Source organism: Phyllostomus discolor, chromosome 3 (assembly GCF_004126475.2).
Source record: "Phyllostomus discolor isolate MPI-MPIP mPhyDis1 chromosome 3, mPhyDis1.pri.v3, whole genome shotgun sequence".
Classification (NCBI taxonomy): Eukaryota; Metazoa; Chordata; class Mammalia; order Chiroptera; family Phyllostomidae; genus Phyllostomus; species Phyllostomus discolor.
The window spans coordinates 185,214,075-185,234,022 of record NC_040905.2 but is presented as its reverse complement, the minus strand read 5'-3'; the positions used below and the strand labels follow the sequence as shown (position 1 = coordinate 185,234,022).

General features: G+C 43.1%; 1 protein-coding gene across 4 annotated transcripts in view; it reads right to left on the bottom strand.

Moving 5' to 3' along the window:
* The window catches only part of FRMPD1 (FERM and PDZ domain containing 1), a 122,067-nt gene that overhangs the window by 31,215 nt on the left and 70,904 nt on the right, over nt 1-19,948 (bottom strand). For all 4 annotated transcript variants that reach the window (XM_036021938.1, XM_028524529.2, XM_028524615.2 and 1 more), the window contains exons 2-3: nt 9,772-9,876; nt 450-607 (exon numbers count right to left, since the gene is read on the bottom strand). In XM_036021938.1, the coding sequence (XP_035877831.1) occupies nt 450-607; nt 9,772-9,872 (259 nt within the window). In that variant the 5' untranslated portion in view covers nt 9,873-9,876. The remainder of the gene's footprint in view (nt 1-449; nt 608-9,771; nt 9,877-19,948) is intronic.

The window sequence follows — 19,948 nt, the reverse complement described above, 5'->3', positions numbered from 1 at the left end:
CTGCTCCTCTTCACCTTGGTACAGTCTATCTTTTACAAAGACTCAAGTGAACACAAATCAATAATTTCTATTACTGTCTGACCAGAAACTCTCCCCAGCTCAGAGCATGTGGGGTTCAAAGAGGGACACTGGCTGATCCAAATACTGTCATCGCCCGGAAACTGGCCAGGGAGCCACGGGTGGTGACAGCCCTGCCTGAGGCCAGTGGGAGCTCGGGGTTCAGATCAGCAAGGACACTTGGGGCTCCCTCCCTCCCAGCACCAGAGGATGAACGTGCAAAGCCCAAGAGAGAATTAGGTCAGAATCAGGCCAGAATTAGACATGCCCTTTCTAACTTCCGGGGGCATCCATTTCTGCATTGCGTTACCGGGCAGAGAGATGGGAAGAGGAGCACAGCTGCTCCCCCGCAGGAAGCCAAACTCCTTTCCCATTCTCCAGCCAGCCCTTACCTGCCGTGACGGCCACCACGGTGAGGGGAAGGCTCTCGGACACGTGAAAACCATAGTCCTGCAGGAGGGCGTCTTTGTCTATTTTTACTGTGTGTCTCACAGGGATGAGGGTCTGGGTTGGGGTTCCGGGGGGCCCAGCAGCTGCAGCAACTTTAGCCCTGGAAGAGAAGGAGGATGTAAAAAGAGAGACAGGGGGATTTGATGTGGTGGCTACAGACCAGGCCCCCTGGAGGAGCTGAGCAGACGACCCTCCTCTGACAGAGATAAGGCACAAACACCAGGAGAAAAATCGCCAACTGGCACGGTGCTCTGAGAGAGATGCCGGGAACTGCCATGGCGCTCAGAGTGGAGGAGAGCAGTTTTCACTTTGTGGGGCAGGGGCAAGGAATCAGGGAAGCACTTGCTATCTGGATGAGGTGACATCTGAAAGATGTTGAGGGTATATATACCCTCACGGGCCAGATCCTGGCACAGTAGCTGCTGCTGAGTGGGTGGGTAGATGGGTGGATGAACAGGCATCCCAGGCAGAAGGCACCGTTGAGCAGAGGTACCGAGAGGAAAAACGTGGACCGTGAGCAGGAGCAAGGAGTTGTTTGGCTTGGATGTCTGAAGATGCCTACTTCACTGTGTCTTTGGTGGTTCTTTTTTCCTTTTTTGCTTTCTGATGAATTTTGCTTTCCTTTGAACTTTGTAATTGTGAGGATTCCAATATGAAATCCCAGATAGTGAAGACTTTCTCTACGTTAATCCTTTAAAAACATGTATATTCTCTACGTATCTAAAATCAGTCAAGGTGCGAGCTGTATTTTCCATCTCTCAAAACCACAGAGTGAGTCACAAACTATTTTTTATTTGACTGTGGCAAATGATTTTTCTCCCTGGGGGAGTCAATGGTTCTTCCTGGGGAAGGTCAAATACTGAGGGGACGAGGTGTTTATTGTCATTATAAACTCCAGAAATGTGGAGAAGTAATAGCTCCCTCGGGGCTCTGCAGTTAAGGGCTATCCTTCATTGTCATCCATTTACCAAACACTGTCAGGAACTCTGACTAATGCCGTAGGACCTCACTTATCTGAGATTCACCTCTCTGTCATTTACAATGATCTCCAATTTCAACAAGAACCAGGAAGTATGAAAAACAGCCTCACGGGGCCAGAATGCACGTGACAAGTCCAAGTGCAAAGCCTCCTGCACATCATCCATCAAGAAGCTGCACAGACCCTGGCTGAGAGCAGGTCGGAGCTGTCTGAATAGAGGACTCACGCAGCTTAGGAGCAAAGAGATTTGTCCTAGGAAAGCACACGGGAAGTACTGAGAATTGTTAGCAAAAAGACCTAACGAGGGGGAAGAAATAGAAAGCTGTGAAAATTTATACTCAATAAAACCCCTAGCTGTTCCTGATTTTTGGAAATCCTGAAATCTAGGAAAGGATCTTTCTCAATAAAATAAATAATATACTACAGTGAAAGCCAAAAATCAACATCTACGTTCCTTTAAAAAAGCAACAGGAAAGACACCTTAGACACGACTCCTACTTAATGTAGCTCGAGGAATGCTTGTAATAGTTTTCACAGAAGCAAAAAACAATAAGAGACATTATAAGCAGAGGAAATGGAAAAACACCACCTTTTTAAAGAACAGATGATGATATCCACCTACAAATAATCAACAAAGAGAATTGCTGGAGCTAAAAAAAATCAAGTTTGGTGAAGTTACAGGATAAAAACATAATGCAAAAAGCATTCAACGATCCATTAAAAACAGATTGGTTGAATGTGTACTAGGTGGTAGGCATTCTTAATGAGCTAACACAATAGAGGAAGACACAAGTGATGCCAAACTAGTCTCCTTGGAGTTCCCTAGTACACTGGCCTTTGCACGAGCTCTCCCCTCTGCCTAGAATCCGCCCCCCCTCCCAACATACACACTCTCTACAGATTTCCCCAACATACCCAGCCATGCGCTTTACCTGCCCGGCTCCTACACTGCCCTCTGGTTTTGGCAGAGACATCCGGCTCCCCTTGCTGAACACACCCGCAGAAACTACACATCCTATTTTTGAATCATACACCCTATTTGTAAGGACCAGTGTGAAGTCTCTTGTTGGACTATAGTTTTTTTTTTTTTTTTATTGTTGCTCAGTTCCAGTGGCCCACATTTTTCTCCTGTTTGACTATAGTTTGTATGGCAAAAACTAGGTGCTGAATTCAAAGCTAGGTGTAGAATAAGGCTTGAAAAATGCTTAAGAGAACAAAAGGAAAACAACAAACCTTATTACAGGGTTAAATAGAATGCATTTGACACCTTTCAAATGGACAGGCTGATCTGACTTGGCCGTTTGGGAGGGTACCTTCCGCAACAATGGTGGACAAGTGAGGCCCCACTGGGCTGACTAATCCCCGGACAGACAGAGTCAGGAGCTTTGGCCCGACGTCTGGATTTGACATTTTCCCCGAAGGCCATATTTCAGCTTTTGTTTGGAAAGGGATTGCCTAGGAGCATGATCAAACCATGGCCTCTCCTCACAAAAAATGTTCAATATTTGACGGAGAGCTGAAGGAAATGATCTCTGTAGCCAAATTTTCTCCTGATGCATCTTATAAATGTCAAACGGAGTGCCGGCAATCCAAAACCCTATGTCTGCTGCCTTCGTAATGGTTTCAAGTCAAAAGTCTAGAGTCGTTGCTATGATTTTACATCGGAACAGAAGTAAGATCTGCAGCTACACTAATGGAATTCCTGTCTGATAACCGGGTGTAATCCAAGGTAGAATCAGAAAAAAAAATGTTAAATTTTTATGAAAATAGTCTCATGTAGACTAATTCTCTATTTTATGGACTATCACTTCACACTGAGCTGATCAATGACACAAAAAAGGAAAACTGCCAGGTTGTGCTTTAAATATTGTCCAGCTTTTTATCTGCTTTCTGACAAAGTACGTTTTACCTCTATGTTGTAGCAGCAAAGCATTCACCTTTGAGCTCCAGCAGGATGTGGAGAAACTGTTCTGAATCTATGTTTAAACATTGTATTATGTTTAGCTTAAGTGATTTTAAAAACTAGAGTCTGGTATCAGCTGGATTTTTAATCTAAAGTTTATCCAGAGAAAGAATAATTGAGGTAGCAGCCTAGACCAGAAAGAAATTGAGGACTTTGCTTGTAGCTGCGTCAGCTTCTCGGGGCCGGTGAACATTCACACAGTGAGTGCAGTGCGAGAGGGCAAGGGCCTGCAGTTGTGAGGAGGGGAAATCACCCCACTGGCACTTTAAGCAGGAGATTCGGGAAGGGAGAGTCAGACCGTGGCAGCTCTGGGAGCGCAGTGCTAAAGCCTCCCAGCCTGCTCTCCCTGGTCTTTCCACTGTTGCTCCTGAGTCAAAACACAATAAAAAGTTGGTACTGGTAATAGTCTTTCTCCATCATTAGGAGCACTAGGAAGGTCAAGCAGGGCCATCCCTACAATTAGTAAACAGACGGTGGTGGTAATGAACAAGCAAATCTGGAAACCTACAGCAAGGGCTCTGACACGCAGATGCGGTGACACTCAGGTGCCTGTGCGTGTGCACGTGTGCCCCAGACCTGTGTGTTCATGACTAGTGAGATTCAAGATAAGTTGAAAGAAATCATCTTATTCAGCCCTGAGGATAAAACCAAGTCCCCAGAAGAAGACATCAAGGTGCACTAAGCTCTTGGTTTCTTTACGTCATGCTCTGTACAATGAGCATTTCCCGATGGAGCGTGAGAACATTCAGTGAGGCTTACGCTGAATTGTTTTAATAGTACAACAAAAATATTCCAAAGTTCACATGGAAAAATAGGCAGGCAGGAGTAAAATATTGAAAACAAAGAGTAATAGAAGTCTAATTGAGTAGACAAACACGTAAACAGTTTTAACAAGTGTGTGAAGTCAGGCACCTAGACCAATGGAACAGAAGAGCTGGCCCGGAGAGAGATCCAGCTTCCCACTATCAGACACGGGAACTTCACAGACAATAAAAAGGAGGGTCACAAATCAGCGAAGAAAGATCCCTCACAGTCAGTGGTAAGGCAAACTACTTTCTACTTTGGAATAAATCAAGTGAGATCTTTATCTCATAGCCTACACTAAAATAAACTACATATTAAAGAATTAAATATAAAATATTTTACTATGATACTGAAAATTAATTAACCCCATTTAATTATCGGGTGAGGATTTCCTAAGCTTAGAAGCAATCAAAGAAATTGCCAAGAGAATATCATTTAACTACATAAAAAATAAAAACTTTTGCCCTGGCTGGTATGGCTCAGTGGAATGAGTGCAGGCCTGTGAACCAAAGGGTTGCCAGTTTGAATCCCAGTCAGGGCACATGCCTGGGTTGTGGGCCAGGTCCCCAGTTGGGGGGGTGTGAGAGGCAACCACACATTGATGTTTTTCTCCCTCTCTTTCTCTCTCCTTTCCCCTCTCTCTCAAGACAAATAAATAAAATCTTTAAGAAAAAACCCAAAACTTTTGTAGGAGAGAAAAAATTTCTGTAACTAAGTAGACAAGTATACTATAAACTAAGCCCTTCTCATTTTACCACTTATACAGTTGTACAAAGCTGTTAAGAAGATGGCAATTAAGTTCAAAGCAAAATGCTTAAAAATTAGCATATGATATTAAGTAGTCTGTATTGCACTATTTTTACAGAAATTCAACACATGTCCCAGAGTTCATTCGGTGGGTAGCTATTTCTAGAAGAGCTCTGATGTTGTAAGTGTTATTTCTATATTGGAATGTGAAGTTACATGATGAGAGAGTAGTCACCTTCATCACACCTGAATAATTTGGTATCACTAGGCAGGCACCTACCCAAGCACACACACTCATTCAAACTGAGCACCACTATCTGAATTTGACTAATGATTGTAAATAGCCACTCACTGAAAATTAATTTAAAATGTAAGCAATCAAAGCAATTTTGGAAGCTGACACTCCACCCCAGAGAAAACACCATTTTAAGATGCATTATAGAGCTCCAGCGTTACCCAGGTTCATAAAAGTTATCAATTCGTTTAGTGAAATTTAGAAATGAAAATAGTTATTTGTAACTAATTTGCTCCAAGATGATTTGATTAGGCTCGGAGATAAGATTTAACATTTATGGGGGAAAATGGATTACAAGTAAAGTACAACTGGCTGAAATGATCAGCTTTTAAAAGTCTGAAAAAAATAACAGGATTGCTAAAAGATACGTGCAAACTTATACGACTCCAGATGAATTTCTATGTCTTCTTTTTCTGGACTTTAGAAAACATTTCCATGTACTTTTCTCATTTCTTGCCTGGCTATCAGGAAACTTGGAGCCAATCTTTGCATTCTAATGCTAAATCCTATGTCTAATTGGTTTACAGTCCATTTATAGCATTTCTAGTCCTTTTTTCTCATTAAATTTTTTGTTGTTGTTCAATTACAGTTGTCCCCATTTCCCCTCATTACTCTCCGCCGCCCTACCCACCCCCCACCTCCCAACATTCAATCCTCATACCCCTCTGTCGTTTATCAGATGAAATAAATCACTGCAGTTCTTAATGATTAGTAGGAATTGATTTATTTTTTGATAAATATATTTTATCAAAAATATATATTGATAAATATATTTTATTGATCATGCTATTACAGTTGTCCCATTTTTTCTCCCTTTTGTTCCCCTGCACCCTGCGCCCCCTCATCAACATCCCCCCTTCCTTAGTTCATGTCTATGGGTTGTACATTTCAATTCTGTGGCTTCTCTGCATTTCTAGTCTTTATTGAAAATTTTCTACATGTTTTAAAAGTGTAAACCATCAAACATTCCTTTTGGAATAAAGAAGAGTATAAAGTTTAATATATTTTCATAAGTAATATAGCCCCTTACTGTGAAAATTCTTAATCAATAAACATCTATTGAACATCTATCACAGACTATGTACTCTTCCTGGGCTGAAGATACTTGTAACACAGAACGGTAACGGCTGTTGGTCTCATATGTGGCAGGAAGGTTGGAGAAGGGCCATATAAGCAGATGCGGGGGTGGAGAGACGATGAACAAGTAAGTAAATGGACATATTATTATAAAGTGCAACGAGGGGGTCAGTACTCAAGGGAACAAACAGGGGCCTGCTGTGCCAAGGATGCAGGAGGAGCGAGATGAGGTTGGACAGTCAGGCTGGGGCAGAGCATAAAGGGACTTGCAGCCCATGACACAATGGCAAGAGAGCCACTGAGTGGTTTGGGGTGGGGTGGGGCTGCGGGCGAGTGTGGGGGACGGGAGCAGTCTGGACCTTGAAAATTCCACTGTGGCTCTGGGGCAGAGAATCGGGTGGAGCAGAGAAGCGGGCGGAGAGGTGGAGAGATCGGAGGTGTGTTTGAAGGTGAACTGACAGGAGATGCTGGTGCAGGGGGGAGGCAGAGTGTGAAATTCAGAATGACTCCCAGATTTCTTGATTAAGCAACAGAGTGGTAGGCGGTACTGTTTATTCTACTCCAGGGCAACACCAGTGATCTACCCCAAACTTAGCTTTTCAGTTCTCGATCATCACGCAATCTGAGGACACCAAGAACCCAGCCTGTATCGAAGGTACAGAGCTGGAAGTGAGAAGCAATTTAAACAAGGCTACTTGTGATTTACCCTAGAAACACAGACATTATGTCTTCCACGGACAGTGCCAGGAAACTTTCCCTCTTTTTCTTCTCTTTCTCAAGCACGTGGAAGACAAAGCTCCCTAGATGCATAGAAAGATGCTCAGCGTCATCCTTAGCCATCAGGAAAATGCAGACCCAAACCACAATGAGACACCACTTTACACCTACCAGGGCTGCTATAATCCAAAAGACAGACAATACCAAGTGTTGGCAAAGACGTGGAGATGCTGGAACCATCACACTGCCAGTGGAAATGTAAAAGGGCACAGCTGCTTTGGAAGACAGCCTGGCAGTCCCTCGGGAGGGTACACATCAAGTTGCCCTATGACTAGCTATTCCATTCTTAAATATTTACCCCAGAGAAATGAAAACATATGTTCAAAGTTTACACAAATGTTTGTAACAGTGTCACTCATAATAGCTCCAAAGGGGAAACAACCCGAGAGTCCATTAGCTGATGCATGGACAAGGTAAATATTCCATAATGGAATGATGCTCGGTAATAAAAAGGAATGAAATACTGATACATGCTATACGTGGATGAACCTTGAACACATTAGGCTAAGTGAAAGAAGCCAGTCACAGAAGACCACACATCATATGATTCCATTTAATGCGAGGTATCCAGAACAGGAGACTATAGAGACAGAAAGTACCGTATTTTTTTCGGACCATAAGATGCACCTAGATTTTAGAGGAGGAAAATAGGAAAGAAAATTTTGAAGCAAAAAATGTGGTAAAATATTTAATAACATAAATAACATAATATTTCACCAATGTAAATGTAAAGAGAACTCAACAGCAGCATTAATAACCATTATTCCTCCCAAATTTGGGGGGGAGGAGGAATGTGCGTCTTATAGTCTGAAAAATACGGTAGAAACCTGGGGCTGGGGGTGTGGCAAATCAGAAATGACAGTGGGTACAAAGTTTCTTTCTGGGGTATTGAAAATGAGAATTCTAAAATAAAAATGCTAAAATTAGATTGTGGTGATTGCTGCACAATTCTATATATACAGTAAATATATAACTTTCTAGAGGTCAGTATTACCTTTTATTTATATTCTGTGTGAGAAGCTAGATATTAGGGAGTTCCAAGATCAAATATTTAGGCAACACCAAGTTAAAGTTATACACATCTTTTCTTCAGGAGTTCTCAGAGCCTCCAATGTGCTAAAACGCACCAAGAGTCACCAAGGGGGTGGGCTCGGGTGAAATATGGGCTGCATCACTTCCCAGACACATCTGACCATGGATCCGTTTTTAGGGAGCAGTACACCACCAGGTTTTGCAGAACCCACTTTGGAAACAATGTGCCTAGCAGCTTTCCCATTGGTTAGTCAAGTACCACTTAACCACTTATAATCTGGAGACGAGGCTGATGCTCTCCCTGCCCTCAGAGAGTTGACAGTTTAGAATAAAGAAAAGGGAAACATGCAAATAAGTTGAATATACCAGGAGGAGCACAATGCTAGTGCTACAAATCAAGTAGTGTGTGGCCCTGTGGGAGAAATGAATTCTGACTGCGGGCTAGGGACCCCTTCATGGAAAACACAGCACTTTAGCTGGACCTCGCAATTCGGGTGGGTTCTGGAGCATGGAGATGGGAGCCCGGGTCCCCCTAAGGGGTAGAAGGGGAGGTGGGGGTGCTTACAGTAAGAGAATAATGAGTAGGTCATTTTAGCTGCAGTATGATGTAAGTGAAGCAGAGTAAGAAGATAAATAGCTGTAAAGGACAGTGGGGTTAATCTCGGAGAGCCTTGAATGTCAAACCCAAAATGTTCAGAAATGAAGACCCATCAAAATGTTTCTGAGCAGGGAGAGTGGGGGGTGGCGATGCTCCTATACAAGTCACTCTCTGAGCAAGCCTTGGCTGTTTCATCTGTGAAATGGGGCTAATTCTACCAGCCTTATCTCACTGCAGTGCGTGAGGATCAGAGCACTGGGCCAGCCCTGAGCAAGGCATGGTCTCAGCAGCAGAACAGCTGTTTCCAGTTCCTTCGGAAGAATGTGTGCCTGTCTCAGAAACACCTGACATGTGATATTTCATCTGTGTGGCAGGGCCAGATGGGAAATCTGAGATGGAAAATGAAGGCTTCGAAACAGAACATATTTTAGGCTCTCTTGTAGCCGTCACATCAGATCTGTATTTGATTTCACTTTATTTTGTTTAGAATGAAACGGGGACTGCAAGGAAGGAACAGCTGCTAGAAGACGGGGAAAGAGTGTAAACAGCAGATTGTCTGACCCTCACGTCAAGTGCAAAGACAAGGGGTGTGTGTGAGACAGAGAAAGAGACAGAGTGAGCGAGCATGTGTGAGTGTGAGTTCAAAACGGTGTGTGTGTGTTCCAGACTATATATATGGATGTGTGTGCGTGTGAGCGTGAGTGTATCGGTGTATGAGTGTGTTTGTCTCTGAATGTGAGAGTGCGTTCGGTGTGAGTGTGCTTGTGTATGCGGGAGCACGTCTGAGGGACGCCGAGGGGAGAGCAGGAAGGGACAGAGAGAAAGGAGCTCCTGCAAAATTGCTGACCCGTTCCCCCTTCTCCCACCCGTGGTGTAAGAACAAAGCAAGCGGGACACAGTGATCCCCAGGCGCTGCCAAGACTGGCAGCGCCTCCTCCCACGGGACACCAGTCCTTCACCGACGGGAATCTCTGCCAGCCCGGGAGCCTTACCGGGCGGAGCTGTCCCGGGAGCGCCGGAGCCATCTTGCCACCATTTGCTCTATCCTGTGTGCTTTCCGTGTCTGGAATAAACTGGTCTCCAGCTCTTCCATTTACCTGAAAGCAAGAAGAGTTTCCTTAAGACGCTTGCCAATGTATTTTGAAGACTATGCTGACCAATCGCTATGATGCTTCCTGTATTTGCCCATTTTAAGACATGCTAATCAAATAGCCAGGGCTCTGCTGGCACCTGAGCTGAACATGCACAGGTGCTCAGTGCCCACAGAGAGGGCAGCCGCAGCAGCCCTCTGCCCTGAGGAGTCACAGTCCTATGGGAAGCAGGCTGGCTTAGGAAATAAACAGATAAGGGCTCTCGAACTGTGACTGTGACCCACTGTGACAGACATACCTTCCTGCATGACACTGTCCCCCCACCTGTGCGTGCACCCCGGACAGCACAGCTCAGTGCCACCGGCACCAGAAACTGCGCACCCGGGCCTGCTCTTCCAAGTGCTGCTTCTTTTGCTCAGTATTTTATATCTAATTTTTGAATAAGTGATGCATTTGCACAATTCATAGCCTAGACTGTGAAAAGGATATACAGCCAGTATATTGGGCACTGTACTAAATTTTGTTAAGAGGTTGGATCTCACATTAAGTGTGTTCTTACACAATTTTTTAAAATGTACAGTGAAAGATCTCCCCTCTGTCCTTACCTGCCTTCATCCACCTGGAGCCCACACCCACAGGTAATCACCACCCTCCTTCCCTATTTATCTTTCTAGAGCTTCTTCATGCTTAGACAAGCAAACACAAATACATATTTTGTATTTCCTCTTTTTAACACAATACTCATAGTACATCATACACATCGTCCTGTGCCATACTTCCTTCTCCTCAGAACATGTTATATCCATGTCTTTCCACGTCAGTACAGAGAAGGCTTCTTCATTCTTTTTGACAACTCCTGCGTATGAGTGTACTGTAATTTAAATAGCAGCCCTCTACTGATAGACGTTGGGGTTACTGCCAGTCTTTTGCGATTTTAAATAATACTGTAATGCAGCATTTCTGCATGCTTGCAATTCTGTATCTGGATAAGTTCCCAAATACCGGATCGCTAAGTCAGAAGTTACACGCATTTGTGCTTTGATGGGCGGATGCTGTCAGGTCACCAAGAAAAACAATCCACGTGCCTGGGATTCCAATTTCATAAAACTGTCTATATTTATATCTTCCTCTTCTACATTACTTCACTTTCTTAAAACACTGGTCTCCAATCAGCACATTGATTTTACAACCTAATAAGTAATCACAAAATAAGATCAGATATTGGGAAATAACCATGGATACAGAGAAAGTAAGAAAAGAGTGATGAGAGATTAGGTTGCTTAATAATACACAAAGCTATTTGAAAACCTTGATGCACAGACGGTTTTCAAGGAAAACAGAGAATGGCGTCAGATGACCCTGAGAGAGATTTAAAAATCTAAATAGGCAATTACCATCGAAGAGAAAGTTGTTACAGAGTTACCCGCCTCCCCCCAAAGTTGCAGGCACAGGTTGAAAGGTAAATTCTTATAAATTTATAAGAGGTACCTCCTCCTGATAATTTTCTGTTTTATTTTAAATAGAAACTTATTACTTTGGAATAATTTTAGATGTACAAAAGGTTCCAAAGATAACACAGAGAGTTCCCCATATATACCCTTCATTCAGTTCCCCCTAATGTTAATATCGTACATAATCCTTGTCCCTTTGTCAAAACTAAGAAATTAACATTGGTCCAATAATATTCACCATAACATAGGTTTTATTCAGATTTTATAATTTTTTCCTCACTAATGTTCCTTTTGTGTTCCAGGATCCAATCCAGGATGATGCTGCTTTTAGCCAACTTAGTTTATTTTTCCCCAAATGTTATTTTAGCTTCTAGAGTACAAAGAAGCAAAGCTTCCAAATTATTTTTAAGCAGCCAGTACAATATTGACACCAATTCTGTTAGAAACAGTACAAACCTCTCCTGTGCCAGTCCCTTCTGGCTGAAACACTCTGTGGAGAAGTCAGCTGACAGTCTTCGGGACCTTCCCAGTGGGTAACTCGTTGTCTTTCTCTGCTGCCTTTACGATTTTTCTCTTTGACTTTTACCTTTGCCATTTTAATTGTGGTGTATCTTGGTGTGGGCCTCTTTAGGTCCATCTTGTTTGGGATTCTGCGTGCTTCCTGGGTTTGTATGTCTTCTTCCTTCACCAGTTTAGGGAAGATTTCAGCCATAATTTCTTCAAATAGGTTTTCAATCCCTTGTGCTCTCTCTTCTCCTTCTGGTACCCCTTATTATGTGGGCATTGTTACACTTCATGTTGTCCCAAAGGTCCCTCAAATTATCCTCATTTTTAAAAATTCTCTTTTCTTTTTGCTGCTCTGATTGGGTGTTTTCCTCTACCTTGTCTTCCAAAATGCTGATTCGATCCTCTGCTTCATTCAACCTGTTTATTCCTTCTAGTGTGTTCTTCATTTCAAATATTGTATTCATTTCTGACTGGTTTTTTTTCATGGTTCATATGTTCCTTTTTATGTTTACCGTCTCTTTGTTTAAGTTCTCATTGATTTTATTCATTCTTCCCCTAAGTTCCTTGAGCATCCTTATAACCATTGCTTTGAACTCTGTATCTGGTAAATTGTATGCCTCCCTTTTATTTAGCTCTTTTTCTGGAGATTTCTCCTGTTCTTTCACTTGGGGAATATTTCTTTGTTTCCCTACTTCGGCTGCCTCTCTGTGTTTGTTTCTATATATTAGGTAGACCTGCTCTGACTTCCAGTCTTGGTACAATGGCCTTATGTAGCAGGTATCCTCCAGCGGATAGACTCCATGGTAGTCTCTTTGGTCACCTGTACTGGGTGCTCCAGGAATGTCCCTTGTGTGGGATACATTGGCCCTCCTGTTGTAATTGAGTCTTGATAGCTATTGGCCCATTCATCTGTGGGATCAACTCTCAGGCTGGCCAACCGTGAGGATCAACCCTGATCACAGTGTACGTGCTGCTGTGCAGGAGCTGACCACTCAAAGCAGAATTCACCTCAACAGGGTCTAGCACCTGCTGAGATCTCTCTTTGGATATGCCACGTGTGCAGCTAATTGAATCCTGCTCTGATATCAATGGGGCATGCTAGTTCTGGGGCCTCTTGCAAGGGACTCTGGAGCAGATCAGTGTTGGACGCTGCGTGTGACTGGCCCTGGGCAACTTGTTTGGCACTACAAAGTGAGCCACAGTTTGTGGCTGCCTCTGTTCAGCCTGGGTGTGCACGGGAAGGATCAAGCTGCATACAAAGGCTGTTTTTCATGGGCCCAGAGGCAAGTCAGCAAAAATCTCTAGGAACTTTGAGGTTCGCCTCCACCTGCCAGTTGCCTCTGGTGGTACTTGAGTTGCATGTGATAGGTTCTCAGTGAGTCACCAGGTCGGGGCAAGAGGTGGTAACCAGATCTATACAGGTTCAAACTTGGTGCCAGTGCTGGGTCTGAGGCCACTCAGCAAATGTGCTAGAGTATACCAAATCTAGCTGTCACCTACTAGGTCCCCACACACTTCTGTGGTGGGGCAGGGTCTCAAAGTGTCACCAGAGGGACCCCAGCAGAGTTTATTAGGTGCTAACAGAACAAGACTTGGCCACACGATAGGAAGGCTCTGCACCAATAGGGTGTGTGAGGAAAAATTTCCCCTGTTTTAGAGCCACACAACTCAGTCTGTCCCAGGTTCTGCCAGGAGCCTGACCCCAGCGGATGGGGGTGGGGGTGGGGGGACAGGCACTGGGCGTTGGCAGAGGGGGAGGCACAGGTCAGGTTCATAGGAAAGTGGGGGGAATGGCTCCCACCCCTCCGCTACACAACTCTGTCTCTGACACATCCTGAGTCTGCCCAGACCTCTGCACAGTAGCCCAGGCAGCTGACTCCTTAACAGGGCAGAAGCTCCACAGAGCGGAAGCTTCCCAGAGTGGGTCAAGGGGAGACCGGGGGTGGGGGTATTGCATTCCCCCAGGCTGATGCCATTTGGATGGGTGTGCTCCACTCAAGAAAGATGGCATCCGAGGTGACTCAGTACGGGGGTCCCAGCGGTCATCCCCTCAGCTCTCTCCCAGAGCCACAAACCCCAGTCTCTCTCCGCATGACTCTCATCTGCTCCATTCCCCCTCTGCCAGGGTCCAGGGTAAGTGGCTGCAGATGAGATTTTGTGCATTGACCCATTTAGGAGGGCACTTATGTCTCTAAGATTACTGACTCTCCTTGGCAAACAGAATGCCTGCTGATCTTTACAGCCAGGTATTATGTGGGTGCCTCTTCCTGGCTCTGGTGCACTGGGCTGGAGGTCCCAGCTTGGGCCCGAGACCCCGTGTTTCTCAGGGGTAGCCTTTGCAGCTGAGATATTCCCCTGGAATTTCAGCTGCCACCTACGGGAGCAGGGCCAGACCTTTTTATGCACTTCCCACCAGTCTCAATGTGGCTTCCTCTGTAAATCTTTGGTTATAAGACTTCTCTCCGGCTGGTCTTCAGTTGGTTATTCAGGTTTACTGCTCTACATTTTAGTTGTACTTCCAGTTTGGTCCTGGGAAGAGGTGAATGTAGCTTCCACCTACTCTGCCGCCATCTTGGATCTCTGTCAATACCAGGTCTCTTGTGAATATCAAAGTAAGTGTTCTAAATAAAGTACTAGCGAATAGAAGCTACTAATAAATCAACGGAGTAGTGTGGGGTCTACAGCAGGAGTGCACTAACCTGGGCGTATAAAAATGAAAGCAGGACACCAAACTCATCACTTTACCTGAAGACACATTTTTCTTAGTCAGATGTCAGATAAATGCAAGTGAATGGACAAAAAACATAGGCTGAAACCAAGACTAAATTCTATTTAGATCAAGGGATGTGTCCGTCTAGCTTTTTTCTGCAATGAGGGACATCAGATCTGAATACTGCCTTCAGTTCTAGGCATCTCACTTTTAAAAATATCTTATATATTTATTTTTAGAGAGAGGGGAAAGGAGGCAGGAAGAGAGGGAGAGAAACATCAAAGTGTAAGGTAACTATTAATCGGCTGCCTCTCACGCACCCCCACCCGGGGACCTGGCCTGCAACCCAGGCACGAGCCTGGACCAGGAATCAAACAGGCTACCTTTTGGTTTGCAGGAGGATGCCCACTCCACAGAGCCACCCTGCTCAGGGTGGCATCTGGCTTTATTTATTTTTTTAATTATTAAAGTAGAGACAGTAGATTTCTGGTGAAACACGGTGAGTTGAAACAATGTCTTTATGTCTTCTCTTTCCTAAAATAAATTATAGAAAAGAAGTGAAAAGGAGTGAACCCATAGAATAAAGGGAGCAAGAGAGATGACAAGAGACAAGAGGTGCTGACAGTGTTTGGGAGACGGAAATTGTTTGGAGGAGAGGTTGCTGAGCAGAGCAAAGGAAACAGAAATCTGTGTGCTTTCAGAAGAGGGTTCTAGTGAAAAAAAATGAGCCAATTTGCCCTAAGATGGCTCAGGAATTGGAGGCAGCAGGTGCAGGAGAAAGTGGGCTGAGGCGTCGGGCTGAGACTATGAAGACAGATCTCCATAAGCAGCAACAGTCCGCAGGCACCATCCCACCCTGGGCAGCCTTGCCCGCGTACCCAACCACCTCTTCCCCACTCTACTGGAGACAAGAGGCTTACCATTTGGAGAAATCAAGTAAGAGAGGCTTCAGATTTGGGGAGGCTTGGCACAATAGAGGGTACAGGGATGAAAATAGAAGGATGAAGTAAAACTCTCCATACTAAATGATAAGACCTCCAGTCCCGTTCTGTGCCTCATTCCTGAAATACTGGCAGCTAGAACTTTATATTTCAAAAAATAATAGACTAGAGAACCCTTTTTGGGAGAACTAAACAGCATCAGGAAAAAGAAAGACCTTCAGATATTGATGCTTTTGGCATCTGGGTGCCTTACCATTAAAATCTATTAGTCATTGATCCCCACCCATCATGCAAAGCTTCCAATGGTTTGTTTTTAGTGCAGTCATCAAACTGCAGTGCTTTTTCCATAATCAACATGAATGGACATTTGAGAAGGGCCTGCATTATGAAAAACAGATGGAAACAAACAGAGCTCAGAAGACACAGAGACAATGCAGGAAACAGAAGAAAAAATTAATCTATAATTTAGATCCTTAGGAAGATAACATCTGCCCTGGCTGGTGTAGCTCAGTGGATTGAGTGCTGGCCTGCGAACCAAAGGGTCACTGGTTCGATTCCCAGTCTGGGCACAAGCCTAGGTTGTAGGCCAGGTCCCCAGTAGGGGGTGCATAAGAGGCAACCACACATTGATGTTTCTCTCCTGCTCTCCCTCCCTCCCCTTCTCTCTAAAAATAAATAAATAAAATGTTTAAAAAAGAAAAATAAGCCCTGGCTGGCGTAGCTCAGTGGATTGAGCGTGGACTGGGAACCAAAGTGTCCCAGGCTCGATTCCCAGCCAGGGTACATTCCTGGGTTGTTGCAGGCCATAACCCCCAGCAACCGCACATTGATGTCTCTCTCCCTCTCCCTCTCCCTCTCCCTCTCCCTCTCTTTCTCTCTCCTCCCCTCCCTCCCTCCCTCCCTTCCCTCTCTAAAAAATAAATAAAATAAAATATAAAAAAAAAAAAGAAAAAGAACATCTTCCATCCATGAAACAAGAAGATGATTTCTTTTGGGGAAAAAATCACAAAACATGAATAAACACTTGAATATTAAAAATAAGATGGCTGGCCCTGGCTGGCGTAGCTCAGTGGACTGAGCGCGGGCTGCGAACCAAAGTGTCGCAGGTTCGATTACCAGTCAGGGTACATGCCTGGGTTGCAGGCCACAGCCCCCAGCAACCGCACATTGATGTTTCTCTCTCTCTCTCTCTCTATCTCCCTCCCTTCACTCTCTAAAATAAATAAATAAAATCTTTAAAAAAATAAGATGGCTGGAATAAAAATTCAATTAAAAGATTGAGAGATGTAGTCAATAAAATATCATAGAAAGAGGTATAAGAAGCTAAGCACAGGGAAAATAGAAAAATTAGAAATGCATAGTTATCAGTCCAACATTCATCCAGCCTGAAGAAGAGAGTAAAGGAAATGGAAATAAGGGAATTATTAAATAATTCAATACAATTTCCCTGAAAAACCTAAGTTTCTAGATTAAGAACATCTACTAACAGCCCAACACAATGAATAAAAAAGGACCCACATCAAGATATAACACTATAAAATTTTAGAAACTAGAAATAGAATATCTTTAAAACTTCCAGCAATAAAACAGATCACATAGAAATAAATGAGACTAAAATTTATGTTAGACTTCTTAGTGAGAACAACAGAAGCTTGAAGACATTGAAGCCTTATCTTCAAATTTCTGCAGGAAAATAATTTTCAATCTAGAATTCTACACCCAGTCAAACTGCCAATCAAGTAGGAAAGACATTTTCAAATGTTCAGGTCTCAAAAATTAACCTCTCATATGTCCTTTCTCAGGGTGCTACTAGAGGATGTGCTCTAGCAAAACAAGGAAATAAACAAATGAAGAATAAATGGGTTCTGGGAAATTCAGTAGCAAATACAGCCCAGAGGCAAAGGGAACACCCAGAACGACTGTAAAGAGATGTACTATGATGGCACCTGTGTTTAAGACCTGTGTTGTGGACCTGTACATATTGGTCCATAAGGACAGAGGCTTTAGGGAAAAAATAAGAGTGAATGGATTATCTGGTGTGCAGAAAATTTCACTGAGAGGCTGTTGGAGGATGTAGAAAGAATTAGCAACAAATTCATAAAAAACTGAGCAAGTCAAAAATGAGAAATTATGAAGTCCAAGAAAAACAGTAAGTTGTAAAAAATGGGAATAAGACTATAGTTCACTACTTAGCTCAGCAACAAACATTTACATTGCCATCATAATGTAAACATTGAAAAATGATTTTTGAAAAACAACCATATGATGGCGTTGGGAGGATACGGTGAGGGGAAGCTAGGGTGTTGGTATAAGAATTAAGTCCTCTGCTACATAATCATTGGAGAATGCCTCAAATCCATACATTAAGAAATAGTAATGCAAGGATATTTCTCAGAAACACGGAGCGAAAAGGGGGAAAGAGCCAGGAGAGAGGAAGGAGGCTGCCTCTAAGAAAAGAAACCAGAGGCTGAGGGGGAGGTGAGGTGGGACCTGCTGACTTGTTGGAAGCCCTTCGTGCTGTTTAAAATAACTATTTAACTGTTTTTATTACTTTAATTTAAAAAATTGAGTATGTGCTTATCATAAAACATACAGAAAAAAGTAATGAAAATAAAATCATCTATAATCCTACTTCTCAGAGTTATCAACTGTTAATTTTTCATTCTTTTTCTATGCTTATACATACTACATATTTTAATTAAAGTGAGATATTACACTTCTCCCATTAAATATGACTCGCATTTCACGGATGTTATCCCATATTAATATTTAAACACTTTACATCATCACTTTAAATTGCTATGTAGTATTATTTTTTTGACCATGTCATAATTTATTCAATAAACCTATCATTGGACACTTGTGCTGTTTCCAATTTTTCATTATTATAAAAGCTTTATAATGAACATCCTTATTCATGGTGAATGGCTACTTCCCAAGTATTTTCTGGGGATAAATTCCTAGAAGTGAAATTACTGGATTTAAGCTTATGTTCATTTTTAAGAATTTGGAAAGTCTCAAGTTACTCTCAGGAAGGAAGGTGCCCGCCTGCTCTCCTGCTGGGGCAGACCCTCGTGAACACGAAACATTAGCATTTAAAAAATTGCTAATGTGATGGAAAATAGTACCTAATCATTAACTTAAATATTTATGTTTTGAAAAATGTAGAAGGTATAAGTATCATCCACATTCTCACAAACACTGGATATTATCTTTCCAAAATATCTTCTAATTGGATGGAAAGTGGGATCTAATTATTTGTTTAGATATACATACATTTTTGAAGACATAGAAAACAGAGTAAATGTCACACATAATTCTATCATATTAAAAATTATACAAAATAGCCCTGGCTGGTGAGGCTCAGTGGATTGAATGCCAGCCTGAGAACCAAAGGGTCGTGGGTTCAGTTCCCAGTCAGAGCACATGCCTGGGTGGCAGACCAGGTCCCTAGTTGGGTGTGCATGATAGGCAACCACACATTGATGTTTCTCTCCCTCTCTTTCTCCCTCTCTCCCCCTCTGTCTAAAAATAAATAAATAAAATATTAAAAATATATAAAATAAGGATAATATTTCAAGCATCCAATCCAGTCCCTCAGAGATTACCACTGTTTGGTAGGTATTTATACTAACTTTGCCCTATATCTGTTAATACCTACAATGTATTACGTAATATTGAAACATACAGTCCACAGCTCTGTTGGCGTGGCTCACTGGATTGAGTGCCAGCCTGCAAACCAAAGGGTCACCGGTTCAATTCCCAGTCTAGGGCATGTGCCTGGGTTACAGGCCAGGTCCCCAGTTGGGGGTACGTGAGAGGCAACCACGCATTGATGTTTCTCTCCTCTTTCTCCCTCCCTTCCCCTCTCTAAAAATAAATAAAAATCTTTAAAAAATAGATCTAGTCCACAAAAATAGAATCATGCTATACTCAGCAGTCTGCGTGCTGCATTTGCTAACCTGTGAATATATCATGGACATCTTTCCAAATTAGAGCTCATAACACTTTTGAAATTACAAGGTGGTTCCCCAAAAATCCCAGAACTATCTTCTGAAGAGTGGGCCCCTTATAGCACAGGCTTCCCTGGCTAGGGAGTGTTCTGGCATCTGTATCAGCATACCAGCTGGCGTTGTTGTGAGAGGCTGTGTTCAGCTTCAGCGAATTTTTTTGAAGACTCCTTCAGTGCATTTGCCCACTTCATGGTGGGTGACTTAGGAGTGTACCTGCCCACACCGCACTGAGCGTTCAGCAATTTTGACTAAAAAATGGCATAACCTCCATGCCCCACCCTCTCTATTCACCCGATCTCCCCCCAAGTGACTTTTTTTTTCATTTCCCTGGATGAAAAAAGTCCCCAAAGGGAAATATTTAGCTGATGTGGAAGAGGTGAAATGAAAAATGGCAGAAGCACTAAACGGCATCAAAATCAACAAATTCAAAAACTGTTTCGAGCACTAGGAAAAAAA